The 24983-nt window shown below is 49.1% G+C and overlaps 11 protein-coding genes across 11 annotated transcripts; 6 read left to right on the top strand and 5 right to left on the bottom strand.

Moving 5' to 3' along the window:
* Nucleotides 1-1438: 1438 nt before the first annotated feature.
* On the bottom strand, nucleotides 1439-1933 carry N7479_010417 (uncharacterized protein; the record flags this gene model as incomplete). Its single annotated transcript, XM_057258108.1, has 1 exon — nucleotides 1439-1933. One exon carries the CDS (start codon nucleotides 1931-1933, stop codon nucleotides 1439-1441), a length of 495 nt encoding a protein of 164 aa, XP_057105566.1.
* Nucleotides 1934-3019: 1086 nt separating this feature from the next.
* Nucleotides 3020-6520, top strand: msh3 (mismatch repair protein MSH3; the record flags this gene model as incomplete). Its single annotated transcript, XM_057258109.1, has 3 exons — nucleotides 3020-3806; nucleotides 3866-4959; nucleotides 5012-6520. The coding sequence occupies 3 exons, from the start codon at nucleotides 3020-3022 to the stop codon at nucleotides 6518-6520; spliced, it is 3390 nt and encodes a 1129-aa protein (XP_057105567.1).
* A 1510-nt stretch (nucleotides 6521-8030) lies between these two features.
* On the bottom strand, nucleotides 8031-9141 carry N7479_010419 (40S ribosomal eS28 domain-containing protein; the record flags this gene model as incomplete). Its single annotated transcript, XM_057258110.1, has 4 exons — nucleotides 8031-8274; nucleotides 8466-8549; nucleotides 8703-8846; nucleotides 9114-9141. 4 exons carry the CDS (start codon nucleotides 9139-9141, stop codon nucleotides 8213-8215), a joined length of 318 nt encoding a protein of 105 aa, XP_057105568.1. The 3' UTR covers nucleotides 8031-8212.
* Nucleotides 9142-9417: 276 nt separating this feature from the next.
* On the top strand, nucleotides 9418-10575 carry N7479_010420 (ATP phosphoribosyltransferase; the record flags this gene model as incomplete). The annotated part of the gene is made up of 4 exons (XM_057258111.1): nucleotides 9418-9434; nucleotides 9497-9550; nucleotides 9617-10134; nucleotides 10202-10575. The coding sequence occupies 4 exons, from the start codon at nucleotides 9418-9420 to the stop codon at nucleotides 10573-10575; spliced, it is 963 nt and encodes a 320-aa protein (XP_057105569.1).
* Nucleotides 10576-11066: 491 nt separating this feature from the next.
* On the bottom strand, nucleotides 11067-13883 carry N7479_010421 (uncharacterized protein; the record flags this gene model as incomplete). Its single annotated transcript, XM_057258112.1, has 1 exon — nucleotides 11067-13883. The coding sequence occupies one exon, from the start codon at nucleotides 13881-13883 to the stop codon at nucleotides 11067-11069; it is 2817 nt and encodes a 938-aa protein (XP_057105570.1).
* A 533-nt stretch (nucleotides 13884-14416) lies between these two features.
* dprC lies at nucleotides 14417-15029 on the bottom strand (the record flags this gene model as incomplete). Its single annotated transcript, XM_057258113.1, has 2 exons — nucleotides 14417-14569; nucleotides 14637-15029. The coding sequence occupies 2 exons, from the start codon at nucleotides 15027-15029 to the stop codon at nucleotides 14417-14419; spliced, it is 546 nt and encodes a 181-aa protein (XP_057105571.1).
* A 448-nt stretch (nucleotides 15030-15477) lies between these two features.
* On the top strand, nucleotides 15478-16601 carry N7479_010423 (MDR family NADP-dependent oxidoreductase; the record flags this gene model as incomplete). Its single annotated transcript, XM_057258114.1, has 2 exons — nucleotides 15478-16296; nucleotides 16356-16601. 2 exons carry the CDS (start codon nucleotides 15478-15480, stop codon nucleotides 16599-16601), a joined length of 1065 nt encoding a protein of 354 aa, XP_057105572.1.
* A 648-nt stretch (nucleotides 16602-17249) lies between these two features.
* N7479_010424 (SDR family NAD(P)-dependent oxidoreductase) lies at nucleotides 17250-18192 on the top strand (the record flags this gene model as incomplete). Its single annotated transcript, XM_057258115.1, has 2 exons — nucleotides 17250-17313; nucleotides 17366-18192. The coding sequence occupies 2 exons, from the start codon at nucleotides 17250-17252 to the stop codon at nucleotides 18190-18192; spliced, it is 891 nt and encodes a 296-aa protein (XP_057105573.1).
* A 167-nt stretch (nucleotides 18193-18359) lies between these two features.
* N7479_010425 (uncharacterized protein) lies at nucleotides 18360-19730 on the bottom strand (the record flags this gene model as incomplete). Its single annotated transcript, XM_057258116.1, has 2 exons — nucleotides 18360-18488; nucleotides 18549-19730. The coding sequence occupies 2 exons, from the start codon at nucleotides 19728-19730 to the stop codon at nucleotides 18360-18362; spliced, it is 1311 nt and encodes a 436-aa protein (XP_057105574.1).
* Nucleotides 19731-20998: 1268 nt separating this feature from the next.
* On the top strand, nucleotides 20999-23806 carry N7479_010426 (cation-translocating P-type ATPase; the record flags this gene model as incomplete). The annotated part of the gene is made up of 1 exon (XM_057258117.1): nucleotides 20999-23806. One exon carries the CDS (start codon nucleotides 20999-21001, stop codon nucleotides 23804-23806), a length of 2808 nt encoding a protein of 935 aa, XP_057105575.1.
* A 23-nt stretch (nucleotides 23807-23829) lies between these two features.
* Nucleotides 23830-24288, top strand: N7479_010427 (Na/K ATPase alpha 1 subunit; the record flags this gene model as incomplete). Its single annotated transcript, XM_057258118.1, has 1 exon — nucleotides 23830-24288. One exon carries the CDS (start codon nucleotides 23830-23832, stop codon nucleotides 24286-24288), a length of 459 nt encoding a protein of 152 aa, XP_057105576.1.
* Nucleotides 24289-24983: the final 695 nt, after the last annotated feature.

The raw sequence follows: 24983 nt of genomic DNA on the forward strand, positions 1-24983 counted from the left end.
TGCCCACCTTGCCCTCCTGAACTCTACGTTCCCTCGTGTGCTCCCTAGCTATTTCCGCCAACTTCATCTAGGACCTACTTCTTCTTTATAAGAAAACCACCGAAATACTCTCCCTTACCCTCACCACTCCTATCCTATCCTGCACCAATTTGATCCTAGCAACAGTATTCGCTTCAACCTTCAACATGTTTTCAGCACGCTGTACCATACATCTTAAACCTATCGCCGTGCCATATAACGCAAAACTGACTGTAACATCGGCTTAACAGATCTAGTTTTTTATGAATGAATCAAGCTGATTCTCCTAGGAACAAAATTATAGGGCGAAATTACATCGCAATGAGCCCTTGGAATATTAAATAGCTATAATAATACATTATCAGCTTGCAACAGCCAGCCGCTATAGCAAATCTTCAAGCCAAGCAAGAAAAGAAAAGAAAGACAGCCTTTTGTCGTCATCCACTCGGAAAACCCCATAGCAAATCATATGAAGACCCCAAGACAATGTGATATACCGCGTTATCGACGGTATTCTCATAGCTAGCGCAGGGTCCAAAGTAACATATCCTGAGTTATCACAACGTCAGAGCTCATAGTTAACACTCACCAAGCCCTGCCTTTGCAGGAAGCATCAAATCGCTGTACATTCGCTGTTTGAAATTAGAATCTTTACAAGACGCAGCCTATTAAGCAGACACACCCCTCCAAGCGTTTTGCTTCAGGGTTGATGATTATCAGGCAAGAATTAGCTCTACAACCCAACTTGCTTGGAGAAGGTGAGTCTGTGTTCTAACTTCAACTCCACGCATCCTTCGGGGGTTGGCCTTCACAGATTATACATAGAAAATTAGCTACACAGTTTATGCTTTTTCTTGCCCTTTTCCGCCGTCTAGGTGTAAAACTCAGGAGAAGAAAACACCCATTAAAAAAAACATCTAAAAAAAACATCTACAAAGACCACAAACAAGAATGCTAAAAGGCATCGTAAGGCCGCATAAGCAGCCGACTATTCTTGTTTACAATGATAATGTAGCCTTTACTCGAGCTCAATATGGTCGAGTATTTTGAAGATGTAGGTCCTAGGGACTTTACTGAAGAGTCCTTTAGAGTGAAAATTGTCAAAGAGCAAAGAGGCTATGCTCTGTACTTGGATTCAGAGGAGACTTGATGAATCGAACTCTCTGTAATCACACAGATACTGTAGTTAATGTTAGTGCATATGCAGATAACATCAATTAGTATCATATATTCTGACGTGATTGAAATGCCCTCCATATGCATACACAACAAAAAGGGACCGCTGCCTTCCCAGGTGAAGCTGTCTACATACATACACAAGTTAAATTTACGGTCGTCTAGGCAGGTGCCTTCCTTCCCTTTTAAACAGAACGCGATGTTTAGTGAGGCGCCTTCCCTTTTAGGCTCCTTCCCTCTCAGATCACAACTCGTCGCCACCCCCCATCGCCTTAAGCCAGTAGTAAATTATAAATACCTGCCCCTTCCCCAATTTTCTCTCTTTCCTCTTCTCTTTCCCCTCCAGCTCCGGGTTCCTGTACTGCCCCTCGACGTTACCCGTTGTCCGAATGAAGAACTTCACACCTCTGAGGACACCAGATGGAGTCTTTGCTGCGGCCTGGGTCCTGACTGCCTGGCGGCGCCTCTGAGCTCCTAGCCAAGACGACACGAAGTACGCCGCGGTGTGGGTTGAATCCTTCGGGACGGAAACCCCCTGCGCCCTCTGCGGATACGTTACGTCCGACTCATTCTCTCCATCGCACATCTGGGAGCTTCCACTACTCTCTCGCCTCCTGTATCCCTCTCTCGCCTCATGTATCCCCTCCCCCCCCTTCCTGTTCCCCGTCATGGCCCCATGCTGTATCCTTCGTCTTATGTACCCCTGTCCCATCCCTAACGTGCTCTTTGACGTGGTCATTGAGCCAATTTTTGGAACCTTTCTTACAGAGACAGCGCTCTGTTTCCCTATGAAGAGAACTCTGAGGGTAATATTTTCTTTTCATGAAGGTTCCTACTTTCATAGTCACTTTGTGACAGCTTTCTTTTTCTCCTATCGACAGAGAAGGTCCTCTGTCTCCCTATGAAGAGAATTCCGAGGGTATCTTTTCTCTTCTCGGGGGTTTCTTCATGGTTCCTTCATGACTGTACTTTGTGTCTCTTCTAACCTCGGAAGGTTGCTCTGGATACATATATGTACTTATAAATGTTGCAATGGATGCAGATGGATGGTTTGTTGCTCAGTATCTTTGTTGTCTTCACTTGTTTGTCCTTGCGAGGCTATAATAGTTTCATGGCTGTCAGTTCTTTCAACTATACTTATACATCACCTACTATTCACTTCCTCTTTCTCTTGGTTTATCCTCACTAGTAGCAATACAAATTCATGCAAATCGAAATCATAATAAGCCCCACTTAGCTAAACTTGCATAATAGCTGAACTTGCATAAATACATGTAGATTCTCTTTGTTGGAAGACAAATTTGACCCAGTTGTTTTCCGTATAATGCAAAATACCTATTGAACTAGGGCTACTCCGTACATAGTATGACTGGGCACGGGCCCCTTCCAAGGTTGGGTATCTTTACAATGGGATTGTCATAGAAACATATCCTAATGCTAAAGTCAACGCTTCTGGTTGTAATTAGGCATAGTCTTGATAGCACATTTGTGTCCGATATCTGACAGCCCGGAAGATCAAGCATGATGATCTCCAGACCTCATCTGGCAGATCACCGCCTGCCCAGGTGGATGTAAAGTGATGAGTCAGCAACCAATTAACGCCCCAGCGCGTTCTGTACGCGTCGAGCTACAAGTAAATGCGGAGAACTCACATGAGATTCAATTAGAGACGTTCCTAGTTTGAGATCAAGCTGAGATGAAATACCGCTACATCCGATCTCATTGAATCCCGTCTCTTACTACCACAACCTAGAACCCCTACGTCCAACTCCACTGCCACTCCGCATGCTTGCGGTGGGAACAGTTGGAACCATCCTTCGTCAAAATGGCACCTCATTCTTCGCAGTCCTCCGCACCCTCTTCATCGTTGAAACGAAAGCAAGCAAGCATCTCCAGCTTCTTCACCCAGAAACCCGCCTCCTCGGCCACGCCGAAAGACTCCGAGCCGACCCCGGCCAAAACACCCAAGAAAAGACAAGCGTCGCCAGCCGACAAGATCAAGCCGAAGCAAGATAATGTCACCCCAACAGATGATGACGAGGACGACGAAGATATCGTGGCACCAGCATCAAAGCGAGCTAAAACCACTGGCAGGGTCGCGGAGGAGCCAATCCGAGTTGCGACAAGCGTGGACTTTGAGCACACATCTCAGGCAAGCAGCAGTCAACGCACCGATATCTTCAAATTCCAAAGCTCCCCTGCCGTTGCGCCGGTCCCCGCAGAGGAAGAAGACCCAGAGCAGGAAAAGCGGAAGAAAGAGAAGGAGAAATTGCACCAGCAATTCGTCCGGAAGCTCGGTGGGCCAGACTGTCAGGTTGGGATTGGGAGAATCGCAGTGAACGATGCAGCCAGCGCGGAGGCAGAAGCTGCAGAGGCCGAGGAAGACGACGAGCCCGCACCACCACCTCCGACTAAAGGCAAGGGTGCGAAGAAGGGCACGAGCAAGCTCACGCCTATGGAGAAGCAGGTCATTGAGATAAAGCGTCAGAATATGAACACAGTGTTGGTTATTGAAGTGGGATATAAATTCCGGTTCTTCGGAGAGGATGCGCGCATTGCGGCCAAGGAGCTGGGCATCGTGTGTATCCCCGGGAAGTTCAGATTTGACGAACGTAAGTATTCTCTGCGTGTCAGAATACCAAAAATACGCTAATGCCAGGATCTACTGCAGATCCATCTGAGGCACACATTGGTCGCTTTGCTTCGGCTAGTATCCCCGTGCACCGATTACACGTGCATGTGAAGCGACTCGTTACAGCCGGCCACAAGGTCGGCGTCGTGCGACAGATCGAGACGGCTGCACTCAAGGCTGCGGGCGATAATCGAAATGCGCCATTTGTTCGTAAATTAACCAATCTCTACACGAAAGGAACCTATATCGATGATGCCGAAGGTCTGCAGGGTCCTGCGCCGGCGGCGGGAGGCGCCTCCCCTGCTACTGGATACATGCTCTGTATGACGGAGACTAATGCCAAGGGCCCTGGGAATGACGAGCGAGTTCATGTCGGGATTGTCGCTGTCCAGCCGGCTACGGGTGATGTTATCTACGATGACTTCGAGGATGGCTTCATGCGGAGCGAGATTGAGACACGACTGTTGCATATCGCTCCCTGCGAGATCTTGATTGTTGGAGAGATGTCTCGCGCTAGCGAAAAGCTCGTCCAGCATTTATCTGGAAGCAAGATGAATGTTTTTGGGGACGCCGTGCGCCTCGAACGGGCCCAGAAGAAGAAAACCTCTGCCGCTGAGGCACACAGCCATGTATCGGGATTCTATGCAGGAAAAATGAAGGCTACCAGTACCGAGGAGGATACCCAAGCTGCGAAGTTGCTTCAAAACGTCCTCGGTCTCCCAGAGCAGGTGACTATCTGTCTGTCTGCTATGATCGAACATATGACTGAGTATGGTCTGGAACATGTGTTTGATCTCACGAAATATTTCCAGCCCTTCTCGGCTCGTTCGCATATGCTTCTGAACGGAAATACGCTGGTCAGTCTAGAAATATACCAAAACCAGACGGATCTCTCGACAAAGGGTAGTTTATTTTGGACCTTGGATCGGACGCAAACACGGTTCGGACAACGCATGTTACGGCAATGGGTTGGAAGACCCTTGTTAGACAAAGTACGCCTCGAAGAGCGGACGAATGCCGTGGAAGAGATTATTGATCCTGCGCGAGCGGTTCCGGTGGAGAGAGTACGAGGATTACTACACAAAGTCAAGAGTGATCTTGAGAAGAGTTTGATCCGCATCTACTACGGAAAGGTAGGTGATACTTCTGCAATGATGACCACACCTTTACTAATGTTGAGCCAAGTGCGAACGACCTGAACTTCTCACTGTTCTTCAAGCTATGCAGATGATTGCAATGGAATTTGCAGATATCAAATCACCTACCCAGACGGGCTTTCAATCACCGCTAGTGAGCGAAGCCATTGCCTCTCTGCCCACGATCCGAGCTTCAGTTGTCAAGTTTTTAGACAAGATCAACATGCACGCTGCACGAACCAATGACAAATATACCTTCTTTCGCGAGGCAGAGGAGACAGAGGAGATCGGTGAACTGAAGCTCCAAATTGGAAACACTGAACACGGGTTATTAGAACACCGCAAAGAGGCAGCATCAACAATTGGGAGAGGCAAAGTCGAATACTCTACCGTCTCCGGCATCGAGTACTTGATCGAGATCGAAAACATTTCCCCAGCACTCAAGCGAGTGCCAGCATCGTGGGTCAAAGTCAGCGGCACAAAAAGAGTGTCCCGCTTCCACACGCCAGAAGTCATCCAGCTCATCCGCGAGCGAGATCAGCACAAGGAAGCCCTAGCAGCAGCCTGCGACCAAGCATACAAAGTCCTCCTAGCCGATATTGCAGCACAGTACCAGTCCTTCCGAGATTGCATACAATCCCTCGCAACCCTCGACTGCCTATTATCCCTCGCTGACATAGCCCAGCAACCCGGCTACGTCAAGCCCGAATACACCGAAGAAGCAGGCCTGCACATCGAACAAGGCCGACACCCAATGGTCGAGCAACTCCTCACAGACACATACGTACCCAACGACACAAACCTGCAACACGACGGCACGCGCGCGCTCCTCGTCACCGGCCCGAACATGGGCGGTAAATCCAGCTACGTGCGACAGGTAGCACTGATCGCAATCATGGGCCAAATCGGATCCTACGTCCCAGCGGCTTCTGCCCGACTCGGTCTCCTGGATGCGGTCTTCACGCGCATGGGCGCCTTCGACAACATGCTCGCCGGCGAATCAACCTTCATGGTCGAGCTCTCTGAAACAGCAGATATCCTCAAGCAAGCAACGCCTCGATCCTTGGTTATCCTCGACGAGCTGGGCCGCGGTACATCGACGCATGATGGTGTCGCTATTGCGCAGGCGGTGCTTGACTATATGGTTCGCTCGATCCAATCACTCACCCTTTTCATTACGCACTACCAGCATCTCTCGCGGATGGTGCATTCCTTCCCGGACCAGACTCTCCGTAATGTCCATATGCGGTTCACGGAGACGGGTGATAAGGACAAGGGTGGGGATGCCGAGATTACGTTCCTCTATGAGGTTACTGAGGGAGTTGCGCATCGTAGTTACGGATTGAACGTTGCACGGCTGGCGAACTTGCCCTCAGCTGTTATTGATGTCGCTCGCCAGAAGAGTGCTGAGCTGGAGGAGTCTATCCGGCGGAAGCGCTTGGCTGGGCTTTTGGGGGCGGTTGGTCGCGTACTTGATGATAAGAGTGGTCTTGATGGAGAGGCTGCTGGTGACGATGGCCTGCTTAATAGGCTCATGGCTAGTGCGGAGCAGTTGTAGTTTTACATTTTATGCGGGCATTGAGCATTTTCGGTTGTACAGTTACATATATATGAGTTTAGCACCTAAACATGATCTTCAAATTTTTGATAGATTGATTTTGAATAAATGTCTATTTTGAATCTCCATCGGCAACAAAAGTTAGCTGCTTGTACGGAAGTCCTGTCCTTGATATATATATTCAGGATGAATACATGTGTACAGAGTAGTCAAATAAGACATACCTCACACCATTTAATAGCATTATTTGGCACAGGTCCTTAACGACCCGTTTACCTTCAGCCAAGTAAACAGGGTAATCCCCGAGTTGACGCGGACAAAGCCCACCATTTTCATACATCCCAATCAGAGCTTCCACGCTCACACGCTAGATCTAACCGATTTCCGTTAGAAGATAATTTTTGAGCTCTTGTGTTCTTTCAGCCGGTTGTAGGATGAAGGGAATCGGGCAGACTGGGCTAAATATAGGCTGTTCAGCCATTTTAAAAGGAAAAAAGACCGCACATGAGAAGGTGGAAATGTGAGCATAGTTATATACACAAGAACAGTCGGCCTCTTATGTGGCCTTGTGATGTCGTTTTGGCAGTCTTGGTGGTTTTCTTAGATGTCGTTTTTGGGATATTTGCTTCCCCTTCTCAGTTTCATAGCTAGAGAGCAGGAAAAGGCGACATAAACTGCGCAGACAACTTTTTATAACTATATGATCTTTGAGGTAGACTTGGGCCCACGTGATACCGACATATGAGCATTAGGAATTTTCGGCATAGTGATATACGAGTTAGTATGATCTCTGAGCCAATTTGAATATATATCAATCTTGAATCAATATTGACACAAAAAGGCAGTAAAAATCCACGCATACAGACCACTTTCCTATGTATAGAAACATGGCATAATTACTGCCTACCCGTACTTGGTAGACATATTGGGAACAGTCAGGCTCCGCAATATCTCTACAAACTCACATACACTACACTGGCCAGATGCTCTACGAACGCTTTCAAAACCTCGACCTCGACAAGGCTGAACTGGAAGTTTTCAAACTTTTTTTTGGATTCCATTGTTCTTTTTGTCGATCGGGGCCTGGTTCGAATCGGCGTTTGTCCTTTCTAAGTACCAGTGATGGGGGGAAAGCTGGTACGAGGAAGAAAAGAAAGGAAACAACATCACAACCTCGTTTGTCGCATTGAGCCCATGCAAGCACGCCTAAATGGACGTGTGTATGTAGTAAAACACCAAGATCGAAACCAGACCAGACCGTACCACAAGTCCGCAAACCAGCCCTCAGCGCAAGAACTTGATTTCGTTTTCTCGTATCAATAAAAAAAAAGGCTTTCTATTATCTTTTTTGCGCTCTCTGCTCCTCTCTCTCACGATCGGTTCTCCATAATCGACCTTCCGGGACTTTCGGCGTTATAAAAACCAAAAAGTCAATCCACCCAAACCATCACCTCCAGTTGAAACGTCGGAAATCGTAGAAACGGCCCCTTGAGAATCGGCAGGCGAGAATGATTGGGGCAGCGCGGCGGCTTAGGGTTGAGGAAGATAGGAGGTTGAAGGTACGGCAAGAAAGAAAGGCGGGGGACTCGATTTTGGCCGAAGAGTAATCATGAAAAGTCGGTCGTAAGGGATATGCGAGAGAAGAAGAGAGACAAAATAGACGACGCGAGCGAAATTTCGTTTTGGTTGATTTTAACGGAGACGGCGGGCCTCGCGCTCGGACTCGAGCAGGCAGAGGATGTCATCAACGCGGACTGGTGCGGATTAGATGTTAGCTATGTGGTTCGGCAGAGTTTTTCGTCTTTTGGGTCGATCATTGAAAATTCAATATTTCAACATGGGGTTTCTGTTCATTGTAGAATGTACAGGTACACCCCAAGTTTTTAATTTCCTCCTCTTGTGATCCCAAAAGACGACCGGATTGAAGGAAATCAATATCGCATACCTGGGCCCTTGACGTTGCGGATGATGGAGCGGGAGGTATCGTCCATGAACTCGACGCGGACCTGGGTGACACCACCACGGGATCCTAAATAAACCAGAAATTAGCGATTGCTATTCCTCCAAGTGTCTGGTTTTCATCGGTTGTTTCGGGCGATCCGGGGCGCAATTGGTGCACCCCGCGAATATCGAATATCGAATTGTGGGTTTTGGAGCTGTAAAAAGCTGGGAAAGCACATACCGGTGCGGCCGAGGACACGGGTCACCTTGACGAGCTTAACGGGCTGCTTGCTGGAATCCATCTTGGAGGATAGGAGAGGGCGTTGAGCTCGAGGGTTGGAGTTGGTTGGACTGAAGGTGAGGGTGTGTTGAAGTGGAATTTGGCCTGTGTGGGTTCTTGCAAATTACGCGAGGGCTCAGGGCCAGCTTGACACCTGAGCCGTCAGGCATAAGATGAGTCAGCGGATAAAAGTTGACACCTGACGGATGAGGCAGCTTCAGGCAGCACATTTTTTCTTGGAACTCCGATATCGTTCAGCATCACTATTAGACAATTTCGGCTTCCACAACCAATTATCCTGTCAAATCAATTAAAAACCTCATTGATGACTCTTACCAAGTATATGTACATAGTTATTTTAAATAGCCATACACCACAGAATCATATCACGTGGGCTCATCCTGTGCAACCAACACGGTACACTCTCTTCGGGTCCCCGATCCCGTCACTAGTCTACCGGAGTAATCTGCCCCTCCAATTTCTGCCGCAAGAAGCTCCGGTCTCCCTCTTCCTCTGACTCCTCCAGACTATATTAACTGTTCTATCTTGTCTTTGAGATATATTCACAATCTCTGAATTGCAATTGACTTGGCCTCCTTGCCGATTGATCCTCAGTCAGCTTATTCCCCCACCTCAAAAAACCCGTGAACGCCCCGCGCCGCACCGCTCTATCGCCATGGATCTCGTCAACCAGTGAGTCACTGTCAATTACAAACCTACATTGGGATCCCTACTAACATAGCGATTCTAAACAGCCTTGAAGGCCGTCTCCTCTTCGCCGTGCCCAAAAGCAAGTTCCCTCCCAAATCGTGACTCATAGACCACTGCGAGCAGCGATACCCATATGAACAAGAGACAAAGATAAAGAACTTAAGACTGACGACGCAAACCCACTATACAGAAGGACGTCTGCAACAAGCAACCCTCGACCTCCTCGCCGGCTGTGATGTCCAGTTCCGCCGCGAAACCCGCCTCGACATCGCGCTGGTCAAGAACCTTCCCATTGCGCTGATCTTCCTGCCCGCCGCCGACATCCCGACCTTCGTCGGCGAAGGCCGTGTCGATCTGGGTATCACTGGCCGCGATCAAGTCGCCGAGCACGATGCTACCCTCCCCGCCGGCGAGATCTCCAACGTCGAGGAGATCCTCGACCTGGGCTTTGGCGGCTGCAAGCTGCAGGTGCAGGTCCCCGAGAAGGGCAATCTCAAAGAGGCCAAGGACCTTGTTGGCTCCAACGTCGTGACCAGCTTCACTGCCCTTACCGAGGCTTTCTTCCGTAACCTGGAGGGCCTCGCGGCCGGCGAGAAGCTCGCCACGAAGATCAAGTATGTTGGTGGTAGTGTTGAGGCTGCTTGCGCTCTTGGCGTTGCTGATGGTATCGTTGATCTTGTTGGTATGTTGAAATCTCACCAGTCAAATTGAAGTATGAACCCGTTGCTAACACTCAATCTTCTCATCAGAGTCCGGTGAGACCATGAAGGCCGCTGGCCTGAAGGCCATTGACACTGTTGTCTCCAGCACCGCCGTGCTGGTCAAGTCCCGCAAGGCCAACAGCGACATCCTCACTCTCCTCACCTCCCGTCTGCGCGGTGTTATCACCGCCCAGAAGTTCGTCCTGTGCCAATACAACATTCCGCGTGAGCAGCTGCCCGTTGCGTCAAAGATTACCCCCGGCAAGCGCGCGCCTACTATCACCGCGCTCGAGGAGGAGGGATGGGTTGCTGTTAGCTCGATGGTGGAGAAGAAGCGCATTGCTACGGTAATGGATGAACTTATTAAGGTCGGCGCGAGTGATATCTTGGTCATGAACATTGCCAACTCGCGCACGGATTAAACACTTGATGATGGTACTTTGTTTTCTTTTTGGGGTTTTATAGCATCCTTCTTCATTTTTTTTTCTCTACATACTTTATATCCCGTGATGGGTTCTCGGATACTGTTTCCTTTTTCTTCTGTTTGGTCTTGATAAAGACTGTCTGCTCTATTCCGGTGGGTATTGGAGAGGACGAAAAGCACATATTAGAATGGTATAGGGGTACATAGCGTGTGTGCAAGGAGATCTATTCATGTTTCGTATATTGAGCTCTGCTCTAATCTTCTCTATCTTTCTATTTCTACATGAATAGCCTCATATCCTCCCCTGCTATAGAAACAATATATACCAGACCAAATCCTGGAGTATGATACAGTCACATCCAAACATGCCATATCCAAACCGTGTCCAAAAACCACATAACCCAAAATCATCAAAGCGCATGGCCAATGGTATCATCAAAAGATCATCAAAACAAAAAAGAAAAAACATCCCCAAATCACTTAAATCATTCACAATTCCTTCTCCCCCAATCCAACTCCCTCCGCCCTCCCCCTCAGAACAGCCCGAAGACACTGCCCAACCCCCTCAAGATCCCCAAGCAACCCGACATGTCCCCGATCACTCTTCACCAACCCATGCTTGATAATCCTATATCCAGGCGGCAACATAGCAGCTGAGGCAAGACAGACTCCATCCCCAGCCGCGAACGCAAGATCATCATACGCATCAACCTGCTTAATACTCTCCTGCGAGACAACCCGCGCCCCGTATACAGTAGGCACACTCTTCCCGTACAGCACCGCTGCAGGCGGGTATCTGTTCTCAGAATGGTGCTCAGGTCGGAATGCGAGGTTCGCCTTGAACCGCTTGGTATCTGCCAGCGTGCGCTCTAGGTACTTCTTCGCAGCAGCGCGCGGGAGGGTGCTCGTCGTGGCGATTTTGGAGGTTGCCGCGCTACTGCGCGGGTGTGCGCCTGGTCCCACTAAGCCGTCTGCTGGGTTTCGGGCTTTTTCAGATGCGTATGCGGCATAGGAAGCGGGGTTGTGCGGGGTATTTGCATTTCGGGCTTGGATGTCTTTTTCAGTTGCCGATAGGGCGTGGTGACTGTCTTGGGGGAGGTTGTGGATATCCTGGGTGGGGAGGAGTTCGTCATAGTCATCGCGAGGACCGATGGAGAACCGCTTGCCGAGGATAGGGATGTCCTTGAAGCCGAGGATTGTGTTGTTGTTTGTTGCTGGGGGTACGGGGAGAGCGGGGCCGATGCAAGGGGAGAGACGGTGGTCATCCCATGTCTTAGCGTCGAAGAAGTCGATTCGGAATTCTTTCTTGCTTTGCTTGTCGATGAAGCAGTGGCCGTCTTCTGGGAGGAGGGCGAAGCTCGTGCGGAAGGTGAAGTTTACTTGCGCTGTTAGAACGCGCGAGCTGAGGAGGACGTCGTCGCCGCTGCGGAGTGGCCCGAGGATATTCACGCAGTGCTGTGGTACGCCTGCGTACACAACTCCGGCGAAGAGGTCTGGTCGCTCGTTGACTGCGTGTCGGGTTATGAGACCGCCCAGGCTGTGGGCGATGACCATAGCGCCGCGTCGGGGCTCACCTGGTGAAGGCTCCTGGTTGCAAGGGAGGCTTTCTAGGAAGGCGATGAGTCTGCGTGAGAGCAGCTCGGGGCTTAGACGCCAGTCGTATCCATAATCGTGGACACGCAGTTCGCCGCGCATGGCATTTTCGCTCTTGCGCAACCGCTTCATCAATCGTCGACAGATGTCCACTGGGCCAACGTGGGAGAGAACCCCGGATGGAATGATGGTTTCCTCCATGCGTTCCTCGTCCTCTGGGTTCAGCCCGACCTCCAAGTCCACTTTCCGCAGATTCAAGCCAACCTTCATCGGCACCCAAAGTTGACGATGGGGTGGCTTAGCAGACCGCAAGATTGATCCTCGGTATCCTCCGAGAATCACGACATCGCCCGTGAGATCTGCCATTGCTTCTTCCAAGATTGGATGTGTTATGTTCGGATTGTTCTGCGGAGATTGCGGCATGGTTGCAGCCCGCGGCAATTGCTCCTTTTTAGCAGTACCACTGCCACCATTGCTGTTACTTGATGGGCCATTTCCAAGGTCTGGCAGGAATTGACGAGAGCCCCAATCAGTACGGATATCCTGCAGATGGAGAGTCGGCCTGGTGAGCAGCCTGCTACTCGAGTCTTGGAAACTATCCTTGATTGCCTTGAACCGGCTGTTTACCTGGCTATGCACATTCTCGTACAATGGTCGCTGCTCTAAGGATGATGCCGTGGACGAGGCACGCAGATACAGCGATTGATCCGACGAAGACCTTCGCAGGCTTGACGGCCGACCCGACATCACCGCGCTAGGCCTCCGCACGAAGGAATGCTTCGCGGCCGAGTTTCCGTCTGGTGAGCGCAGCTCAGGTATAGGCTGAACAGCTTCTCCGTCATCTTCGATGCTAGAAGCACTTGGTGTTGCAAGAGGCGATGGCGGCGGACGCCGATCCAGCGATGAAGTTCGTTTCAATCCCGAGCTCTTTTTGACCGAGGGTGCTACCGTCTGACTGCGGGCTCGGTTTTGGCCATTGGGCACACGGAAGGGGAGAGAGGGCCGTTTCCTCAAATTGGTCAGGTCAGGTAGGAATTTCTTCAGCTCACCAGACCAGCTGCGTTGTCGACGAGGCAATGTATTTTTCAACAAGGCCCCGACAAAGCCAGTCCGCTGAGTCACAGCTGTATTTTTCGACCCGGTCTTTTCAGACGTAAACAGATCGCTGCGAGGACCATGCGCAAGGTGACCTGGCCCGGGCTGGTTATACCGCGGAGAGGGGTGCGACACCTGAGGCTTATTTCCGGACTTCCGTTCGCACGGTGCTGGCTCTGGCGCTGGCGCCGGTGCTTCTTTAGCCTTTGGCTCCAATGACTCTGGCTCAGCCGTGATTTCCGACGCGAATAGACCATCCTCTCCTATAGTATCCGGTATGGGCTTGAAGTATGTCCCTTGATGTTCTAATACCCGGTTCTTCTCTTCTAGAGGAGTAGCTCGGGCCTTCATGCGGCTCTGCTCGCGCCCAATGCTAACCCCCACCACGTCGCCGGCGTCATCTTCATCGGTAAGCTCGATTGCGTGCGGGAGGGGATCGTCGCTATCGGAACTGGAGAAAGACGAATAATGGGAGGGAGAGTCTGAGACGACCAGATTCGAGGATGACTCCGAAGAACACACAGACTGTTTCAGTGGCTCTATTGAAGCGGCGGCCGTCGCGACGGTTTCTGGGGCCAGACGTGAGGAATCGCGTCGTTTAGCGGGAATTGAGGCCATGGCGATTTATGCCGGGGAATGATAAAACTTTGAAACTGGTTCAAAACATGTGGTACGAGTGTGCGACACTATCCCAAAACTTGGGGATTGGCTCATGTATGATGCAAATGCAGGCAAATGCGGGCGCAAAATGTATAAGACTGTAGAAAGCTTTGACGGTGTCAATTTGTATATTTTTTACAAAGTTGTATACTTGAAGGTTGTTGATTTATTTGGAGAGATGCGTTCATAAAAGACCGGAAACAGGTGGGTTTCCCAGCACAGCCTTCTCGGGACAGTCGGATGCTGATAAAAAGTCAAACACCTGTTTTTTTTATTATTAAGAACAAGAACTACTAAGAACTTTTAAGAAACATTTAAGCAAATTCAACCTCTTGGCCTGACAAGGTACTGTATTTGTCTCCAGTTATCCCCCCTATCTCTTTTTTATGCATTATATGATCGACATCCACAAAGCTGGGGCAAGACCTTGACGTTGTTCTTTTGCATGTGATGACATTTTAATATATTTTTAATTAAAACAAGCCATCGATCTACTTGGCATATCTCTTTCCCGATAACTGACCAGACCGAATCTCCTCCGCGCCTTTATTCGCAATCTCCTCATTCCTCTCAACACCCTCAGTGGATCCAAAAGCCCGATCAACAGCCGTATTCAGCGCTCCACGCAATGACTCTCCAGCACCCTATAATCACACTCACAATCAGCCCGCTATTCCAATTTCCATTTCCCAAAACAAGATTCCAACTTACATGAACCGATGCCGCAGCGCCCTTGACTTTATCTCCAAATCCCTCACCAAACTGTGCAGCTCTAGAGCTAGAAGCCGATCGATCCTCCGTTTCCGCCCGTTGCGCCGTACTCGCCGTGTGTGGGAGTGGCGCTTCCCCGATCAACCGGTCATCGCTGCGAGACGGCGACGGCGAGAGCGGTCGCTGGCTGGTCTGGCTTGGTCCACCCGCTGATGATTTCGAATAACTGGCTCCTGTGGCGGGGTTGTAGCCCCTGGTTTCGTCGTACTGGGACAGTGTATCGTGGACACCTGTTGGGAGACCTGGGGCGCCTGTCGAGGATCCGCCACCCACTGCGCCCCGGGCGGTTTGGGTTGGATCGGCGTGTTCGTAGCTTTGGTAGGTTTGCGACATGATTTTATATATGGATATTTGATAATATAATATCAATAGTTGTTTATTGTTGGTCTGGTGTTAGGAGAAAATATGGTTGTGCTTGTTAGTTCCCACAGTTCATCCTGTTATACTTCCTGGGTAGTGACGTCACTATGAGGGTAGAGCATAACCTTGGAAATTGACCAATTCATCTTTCTTTGTATATCACTACTTTGTGAGCTCTTCTACCCTCAAATGGATGTATATCTCATTTTGTGTACAAAAAGCAAATAATGCATCAAGCTGATTACTCAACAACTGAAAGGTTTAAGAAACCGAGCCTCGGTCCAAGGAGCTGTTTTCCTAATATGGAGTTTCTCCGATCCTACATACTAACTAGTATTTGTATTTCTATCTCTACCTCCTCTTCCCTCTTTACAACGTAGCTCCTCCTTTCACTCATACAAACCCCCACAAACACTCCAAAATGTCCAACAAACAAATAATCTACACCACCCCTCCAGCCCCAGCAATCAACCCCTCTCTCACCAACGGCACCTTCCGTCTAAACACCCTCCCCATCCCCAAAGATGTACCAACAGACAAACTCCTCGTCCGAGTCCACTATCTCTCCCTAGACCCGGCCATGCGCCAATGGCTCACCGCCAAACGCTCGTACATCGCGCCCGTCGAACAAGGCGCCGTGATGCGCGGGCAAAGCATCGCCCAAGTGCTCACTGTCGGCAGCGACCTGACATCCAAGTACAGTAAAGGCGACTGGGTCGTCGCGGGTTCCGGCTGGCAGGAGTACGCTCTAGTCAGCGCGAAAGAAGCACAAAAGATAACCGTGCCTGCTGGCGGACGGCCCACAGACGCAATGTCCGTACTCGGCATGACCGGGCTCACAGCCTACTTCGGCATGATCGAGATCGCGCAGGTGAAGAAGGGAGACACGGTTGTTGTTTCTGGGGCTGCGGGTGCCACGGGCATGGTGGCTGGCCAGATTGCGCGGATTAAGGGCGCTAAGCGTGTTGTGGGGCTTGCGGGGAGTCAGGAGAAGTGTGATTTCTTGGTTCGGGAGCTTGGGTTTGATTTCGCAGTCAATTATAAGGATGCCGATTGGAAGAAGCAGCTTAAGATTGCTACGCCGGAGTATATTGATGTCTTCTTTGATAATACCGGGGGTGAGATTCTTGAAGTTTGTTTGGCGAGGGCGGCGACTCAGTCTCGCTTTGCGATCTGTGGGGCTATCAGTCAGTATAATTCTGCTAAGCCGCAGGGTCCGGCCAGTTTTATGAATGTGATTGTGAGTTTCTCTTGGGGTTGGGTGGGATTCTCGGGGAATTGAGGGCTAATTTATGACAGTCGCAACGGGTCACCTTGAAGGGTTTCATTGTTTTTGATTTTGTGAAGCAATACCCGGCTGCGCTCAAGGAGCTCGGCTCTTGGTTGGCAGAGGGTAAGCTCAAGCGCAAAGAACATATCGTGCCTGGTGGCTTGGAGGCGGCACCTCAGGGTCTCATTGACCTCTACGATGGTGCTAACACTGGTAAGATGATGGTTGAGATAGCGCCGGTAAGCGAGGCGTTAGCTGTAAAGGCCAAGCTGTGAATGTATATATGGATAGCGTGCATTCATGTTTCAGGTCTTTTATAGCAACAGATCATAGCACATGATGGTATATTTTTTTATGCAGATCATGTTAAATATCGCTTTTCATCTTGTAAATACGTTTTCATGAGCAAACTCAATCACAAATATATATAACCAACGCCACTCCTATATTCAACAGGGTCTTCCATGAAACTCAATTACAGGTAGTTGGACTCACTAGTTCTTTTACTGTAGAGCCTCAAATGAGGTTTATTTTTCGATGTGTTTTCTGTCTGCTTGAGTCTTGCTTTGTTCGAGTACACAAGTGACGTCATTCTGATATATATGAGCCCCTGTTACCCCAAGATTCAATGATTCAACCTTGGAAGATTTAAATCCCAGGAGTTGGAAGATAGTTAGACAGTTGGAGCAATGACCTACAAATGATGCATGGCCGAAACAGGAAAGATATGACCAGAACAAGTTCTGGTCCTTCGAGTCATGACTTATCCCCATTTTAATCGTCTATAAGTATAATTTGATAGCTTAGCAGCCATGCCGCGACCCTACATACCAACCCGAATACCCAAGCTCTCTCCTCTCTTACCTTTTCGTCAATTCGAAGTAAATTCTACAAGAAAACCTCTCATTTCAGACAAAACGAAAATGGCAGCCAACGAAAGTAACCAAAGCTTCAAGCTTGAAAACCTGTTCAATGTGAAGGACAAAGGTGAGCTATACACACTCAATCTAATCCAACAACTCCATTCTAACAAACCCAGTGGCTCTCATCACAGGCGGCGGCTCAGGAATAGGCCTAATGGCCGCACAAGCCCTAGCCGTGAACGGCGCCAAAGTCTACATAACCGGCCGGACCGCAGAGAAGCTCGACCGAGTCGCCTCACTCTACGGCAAAAACATAAGCGGACAAATCATCCCCCTCCCAGCAGATGTAACCAACAAAGACTCAATCCGCAAACTAGTCTCGGAGATCTCCACCCGCGAAGGCCACCTCTCAATCCTAATGAACAATGCGGGAATATCAAGCCACAAAGAAGAAACCACACCCGAAGATGCCTCCAAACTCCAAGAAACCCTCTTCGACGACTCATCCGCCACATTCGACGAATGGGACACTGTATTCCGCACGAACGTCTCCCAGATCTTCTTCATGACAACAGCATTCCTGCCACTTCTCCAGCGCGGCTCGGAAATCGAACATGGTTGGTCGAGTACTGTTCTCAACACGACATCCATTTCGGGGATTGTGAAGGTCTCGCAGCAGCATTTTGCGTATAATGCCTCCAAGGCGGCGGCGATTCATTTGACCAAGATGCTGGCGCATGAGGTTACTTCGTCGAAACTGAGGGTTAGGGTTAATAATATTGCGCCGGGCGTTTTCCCTAGTGAGATGACTGCTGGGGAGAGTGATGAGGGGCAGAAGAGTTTCATTCCGGCTGAGAGGTATCGTGAGAAGGTTCCTGCTGCTAGACCCGGGAGGGATGAGGATATGGGTGGTGCGGTGCTTTTTGCGGTTTGTAATCAGTACTTGAATGGGCAAAGTGTTGTTGTTGATGGGGGGTATGTTCTTGCTGCTGGGTCTGTTTGATTGAGATGGGTATTATATTTGTTATTTTTGGGTGTATGAAAGAACGCTAAGAACATATCAAAAAAAAGCACGACTCGGCTGAGTCTCAGTGGTGCTTTTGGAGCGATTTGTGTAATACAACATCTTCAAGCAAGCACGTATTGTAAGGGGGTATCATTTTCCAACTTTCAATATCCATTCTCTCCCGCGTCGCAAATGGCCACACCATTTATCCATTCTGATCGCAGCAACGTCGTGGCTGTGATACGCTTCCAAGAATAGGGGTGCAACATCGCATAGATAGCATTTCCTCGTCTCTAAAGACTAGATATTAGTGATTTGTTTGCGCCAGAACTCAAGAATATGCTGTAACATACCTGTCCCAGAGTCTCGATTGGTGGGTATCCATGCTCGCTGCGCCGAGCATCAAGGTAATCCAAATACCGCGCATCCTCCTGATTGGGACGTGCACTGCGCCACAAGATCTTGTCTGTGACAAGTGCCATGTAAACCATCGCAGTGGCCCATACATCCGCAGGACGAGAATCACACTCATCAAGACTGCCATGTTTATCATCACGATGCATATGCGATTGAAAATGAAGTTTGAATTCTTCCGGAGGAATATACGGAAGCCTCATACCGACAAACGAAGCGGTAGGCGAGTTTGCAATAACATGCTTACTACCATTGTTAGAAGAAGAAGACTCAGAGTCAGAATTCTGACGACGTAATGAATTCAACGGCCACGGTAGCGTGAACGACCATGCACTATGTGTGGATATCTGTGGTCTCGAAGGAAGCCTTCCACCTCCCGACTCCTCCCAAATCCGCTGAATATGGCCATCACCAAACCCAGCCAGCTTCACTGCTCCATTGGCAGTGAGCAGAACAGTTTCTAGACGGACGTCGCGATGTGCCAAGCCATAGTCGTGTAGGAAGGCCAGGGCGCGCAGGATCTGGGCTATGATACAGTCTGCTTCTTGGATTGGGAGGGCGCCTTTTCGGGTTAGGAGAGTGTTTAGGTCTCCACCGGCGCAGTAGGGCATTACCAGACAGAGCTCGTCGCGTTCGTTGTGGAGGATGTCTAGGATTGGGAGGATGTTTGGGTGGTTTGGATGAAGGGATGTTGAGTGGGATGAGCTGGGGGGACCTCTTAGGATGGAGCGTCGGTAGACTTTTATGGCGACGAGTTGGTTGTCGAGGTGAGGGTTGCTTGTTTTGGTTGGTTTGCTTTCGTGGAGACGGGTTGTGCTGTTCGTGCCATAGTGGACCATCTGGCGGTATCGGCCATATTTGTCTAAGAAGGGGAGATTGGGGGATGGGAATATAGATAATTGGGTTGAATGTGATGACAGCGATTGAATTGATTGGGTTGATTGTGTAGATATTGACGGTGTTGAGTCTTGTCTTAACAAGGGTTGCTGGTCTGTTGGTACTGATTCTAACAGGGGTAGATTGTTGATTTTGATGGCGGAATCCTTGGATGGACGTTCAGCTGAGCTTTTCCCTCGTATTAGGCTGTGATGGTGATCGATGGCTTGGTGTGGGGGTCGCATGGCGATCGTTGTATAAGTAAGTTTGGTGGTGTCGTTCGCGTTATGTGACTACTGAGGTGGTTACAGCGTGGAAGGACACAAAAACATTGAACAAAGAGAAACATCATGTTTGAACGAGGCATTAAACCAATGCCCTTTTATAGATTGCGAGAGTGAATTTATTTCCTATAGATCTAAAGAAACAATTAGAGTATGGAAGATAGCTCAACTCCAATGCTATCACAGTTTCCCGATCGAATTTCGAGTCAATTCCCTGGACGAGTCAATTCACTGGGATATTCTGCGATTGGACGGGACAAACTGCTCAATTAAAGAGCGATTTAAAAATTTTCTCGATCCTTTAAAGCCGCTCTTAGCGAGAGTAAGAAAAATTTCAAATGTGGAAGCCTGTAGTATGGAGTTGGATTAGTGTGAGGTCTGAATTGAGTCTGCTTTGGTTGAATTCTGTGGAGAGGAATAATCGCTCACGGCCGGGGAATATCACCTCAACTCTTTGTGTGGCTGAAAATTTCTTTTTTTTCCCACTGAACGTTTACCTTTTTCAGGAAGTCTGCGGCATTTGTTTTTGCCTTTTTACCAGTTACATATATATAGAAATCTCTTAGTCCTTCCAGTATGTAATATCCCAGGGAAACTGGTAGCTGAGCAAAAAGTTAGGGCTGTGGCTGTGTTCCGTATTGTCATCTTGCTTATAGTGGCTAGTTATATGTAGTTAATGATTGGCTATGTGAGCTTTCTTAAGGGTAATATTACACTAGATCTTGTATATGTATGTAATATAGTGATGAGTGTCATATATGCGTACATTATGTTATGGAAAGTACCATGATCATTCGTGGTACCTGGATTTAATATGTAGATCTCCATAATTAACATATGTACCTGTCAAGGTATCATTTTCAGTGGACCCTTATGGATCTACTCCGTGTGGATGTTATTCTTCTCTTTTATTCCCTCAATTCTTTTTTTCCCAGAATCGGCAGTTCCCTCGTGGAATCGCGTGGGATGAGTGATACGACATTACTTGCGTCAGGGAGAACCTTCCCAATTCATCTAAGCTTAGCCAGGGTTTAGACAGCCTCTGACCTTGGTTGCCTACATAAAAGGATGATGGTCGCACACTCTTGACTCTCTCTATCTTTGTTTGACTCTTCTCTACGGCTACTCTCTGGCTACTCTGGGCTCTTGCAGTGTGATCCAGTCTCTGCTTTCCCTTCTCTTCTTTCATCCTTCCTATCTTCCCTCCATCCTCTCCTCCACCTCACAGCATGAATCCAGAAAACAACAAGAACGACGTCGACGTCGAGTCAGAGGGTGATAAGCTCAGAGATGATGAACGCACTGGACGCTCTACGAGGATCACCTTCGAGGAGTCCTCTTCTGCAGAGGGATTTCGATCTATCTACCAGCCAACTCAAGTCACTCGCCCCCGCTCGAAAAGCCGTGATACCATCCATAGCACAAGAAGCAGTGTTCAGGGAATGCCCGAACTGCCAATTGAGTTCCGAACCCTTTCTATCCAGATCTCAGAATCTCAGAACGCCCCCAAGGAAGTTGTCGTCGATCCCCCGAAGGAGAAGCAGCCACACCAAGATTACTTCGAGAGCTTGGACTACCACATTATCTCCACCGATAAGCTGTGTCAAGAATTCAATGTCGACCAGCGTACTGGACTAAGCTCTTCCTCTGCTGCCACACGTTTACAGCGAGACGGCAAAAATGTCATCGCCCACCATGGCGAGAACTATCTCAAGAAGATCTTCTTCTATATCTTTGGTGGATTCTGCTCAGTGCTTTGGGTCGGAGTCGTCATCTTCTTCATCTGCTGGAAGCCTCTTAGTGACCCACCCTCGCCTCAAAACCTTGCCATGGCTGTTCTCATCCTCATTGTCATTGCTTTACAGGCAGGCTTCTCGGCTTTCCAAGATTGGTCCACTGCGCGTGTCATGAACTCGATCTTGGATCTTCTCCCCGCAGAAGCCATGGTAATGCGAGATGGGAAACTCACTCATCTCCCTGCCTCGGAGTTGGTTGCTGGTGACATTGTTCAAATTGGAATCGGAAACAAGGTCCCAGCCGACATGCGTCTCTTGTCCAGCTCGGGCGATGTCCGCTTTGACCGTGCTATTCTGACAGGCGAGTCGGACGAAGTTGAAGGCGCCATTGAAGCCACCGAGCACAACTTTTTGGAAACTCGCAACATTGCCCTCATGGGAACTGGTGTCACTAATGGCAATGCTATTGGTATTGTCGTTTTGACCGGCTCTAACTCCGTCATGGGCCGTATTGCATCGATGACAGCTGGTGTCAAGCAAAAGACAACATTGATCCAACGCGAGATCAATCGCTTCGTCACAATTATTGTCATTCTCACAGTCATCCTGGCTTTGCTGATCCTTTTCACCTGGCTAGGATGGCTGCACAAGGACCACCCTACCTACATGAGTGTGGTGGCCATGTTGAACAATGTCATGGGGTGTGTTGTTGCCTTCATCCCCGAAGGTGTACCTGTCGCTGTCGCATTGACTCTCATGATGATCGCCAAGCGGATGAAACAAACCAACATTTTGCCCAAGGGCCTGGCAACCGTTGAGACTCTGGGCTGTGTGGATGTGCTCTGCTCCGATAAAACTGGCACACTCACTCAAAACCGCATGTTTGTCAAGTCTCTCGGAATGGTCGACTGGGAATACAGTCTCGAGGATCTTGTGCCTGGCGAGTTTGGAAGCGTTGACCTTCCCGAAGGTTTACGAAATATGCTGCGAGCCTCAGTTTTGTGCAATGATGCCGTGTTCGACCCGACTACGATGAACCTGCCCATTCATGAACGTGCTGTCAATGGCAATGCTACAGATGCAGCAGTTTTGAGATTTGGTGACAGTGTTGGATTGACCAACCCGACTGCCCTGGCTCCATACGAACGTGTGCACCAGATTCCTTTCAACTCGAAGAACAAGTGGATGCTCACCCTGCACCGTGACCCAAAATCTACCAAGGAATTCATTATCTATGTCAAGGGAGCACCGGATGTGCTGTTGGACCGTTGCGCCACTTATTGGTCTGCTACCCACGATGCAGTTCGTCCACTCGATGCCCAGGCGCGGGAAAAATTCTCGAACTACCAGGCTAAACTATCCCGCCGTGCAGAGCGAGTGATTGTCATCTGCCAACGTCGTTACATTCCCTTATCTGCCCCTGGCTCTAACGATTTCAGCAACGAGATGATTGAACATGGTGTACAGGATCTCACAGTTCTTGGTATCTTTGGTATTGTTGATCCACCACGTCCGGAGACTGCCTCGACTGTCGCAGCTTGTCGCAAGGCTGGTATCCGTTTCTTCATGGTTACCGGTGACTTTGGATTGACCGCAGCTGCTATCGCTCGTGAGATTGGAATTTTCGACGGACAAGCTGAGGCAGACACCATCGACGATCTAAGGGATGGCCTCGATCCATCAATGGAAATCAAAGTTCCCAAGTCACGACACAGCCTGCTTCTTGAAGGACCGAACCTGTCATCATTGACTGCAGAGGACTGGGAAACAGTCTGCGGTTACGAAGAGATTGTCTTTGCCCGCACCACACCTGAGCAAAAACTTCGCATTGTGACAGAACTCCAAAATCGTGGTTGTGTTGTTGCTGTGACAGGTGACGGTGTCAACGATGCCCCAGCTCTACGTGCCGCAGATGTTGGTATCGCAGTCGGATCTGGCAGTGATGTTGCCATCGAGGCAGCTGATCTGGTCCTCCTCGACAAGTTCGACTCCATCATTGAGGCTATCCGCCTTGGTCGTCTAGTCTTCCAGAATCTACAAAAGGTCATCGCTTACCTCCTCCCAGCCGGTAGTTGGTCCGAGATCTGGCCCGTGATCATGAACGTCTTCTTCGGTTGCCCTGCACCACTCAGCACCTTCCTCATGATCATCGTCTGTGTCTTCACCGATCTATTCGTATCCCTCGCACTCATCATGGAAAAAGAAGAATTCGACCTCCTCAGCCTTCCCCCCGCCGTCCCAAAAAGGACCACCTCATCAACCTCCGCATCTACGGCCAATCCTACCTCTTCGTCGGTGTAATGGAAGCCTTTAGCGCCCACGCAATGTTCTTCCTATACATGTGGCGCCACGCCGGCATCCCCTTCTCCGATCTAATCTTCGCCTTCGAGAACTACGGCGAGGGTTTCCACGGATACACCGCAGCCGAATTAAACCACTTCGTCGCCGTAGGCCAGTCCGTCTACTTCGTCACCCTGGTCATCATGCAATGGGGCAACGTCTTGTCTGTCCGCAGCAAGCGCATGTCCCTCCTCCAAGCCGACCCCATCCGTCCAGCCCGTCGGAACGTCTGGCTCCCTCTGTCTATCCTCATTTCCCTGGTCATCGCTATCTTCGTCACGGAAGTACCAGGTATCCAAAATATCTTCTCTACAGCCTCAGTGCCCATTGAGTTCTGGTGCATCCCGCTTGGTCTGGGAATGGGTGTGCTATGTATGGATGAGCTCCGCAAGGTCCTCGTCAGATTGTTCCCCAAGGGACCTATCGCCTGGATTTCATGGTAAATGGCTGGAAATGATTGTCGCATGAAAAAAATACCCGAAAAAAGTGTGCATGGGCTCGCTTTGTTGCCTTATTTCGTTTAATCGTTTATGCAATATTTCAATGTTAGAACTCCATTGTAATGATTGTTTCATAGCTTTACTGAACATATCTTCCAATCAAAAAATGTGATATAGGACTATCTTTTTCCTAATTGTAACTTTCAAAGACATACCTCTATCCTCTCCCGGGATTTACTCCTTAAGGAATGTAGATGTGGTCAGTATACCAACATTATCTCCCCAGCTATGGAACGACAGTACATATTTCCTCTAGTTTTCTTTTTAAAAAAGAAAAAAAAATAGAAAGAGTGTAAAAGACCTGGATTGTTTGCAATACCACTAAACAAGTACGTATCAACGATGAAAAACAGCGATGCATAAGGACATGAAAGCCAGGGCTAAAATACAAGACAGAGAAAAGTATGGGAGAAAAGCAGGAAGACCAATCAATGAGCTAAGAATACTTGTATTCCTGGAGAAAAAGAAGAAGATAATATAATGAGAAGAGAGAAACGAGTGGTTCTCATCTAGTCCATGATATAGAAAATGAATAGACGAAACGGCTGTGCAGCGAGTGACATATGTGTATACGGGATAGAAAGTGGATAGTAAGACAAGCAAGCACGGTGAATATGCTGTGATGTCGTACAATGCGT

Source organism: Penicillium vulpinum, assembly GCF_028829585.1.
Source record: "Penicillium vulpinum strain IBT 29486 chromosome Unknown utg000004l_segment0_segment0, whole genome shotgun sequence".
Lineage (NCBI taxonomy): Eukaryota > Fungi > Ascomycota > Eurotiomycetes > Eurotiales > Aspergillaceae > Penicillium > Penicillium vulpinum.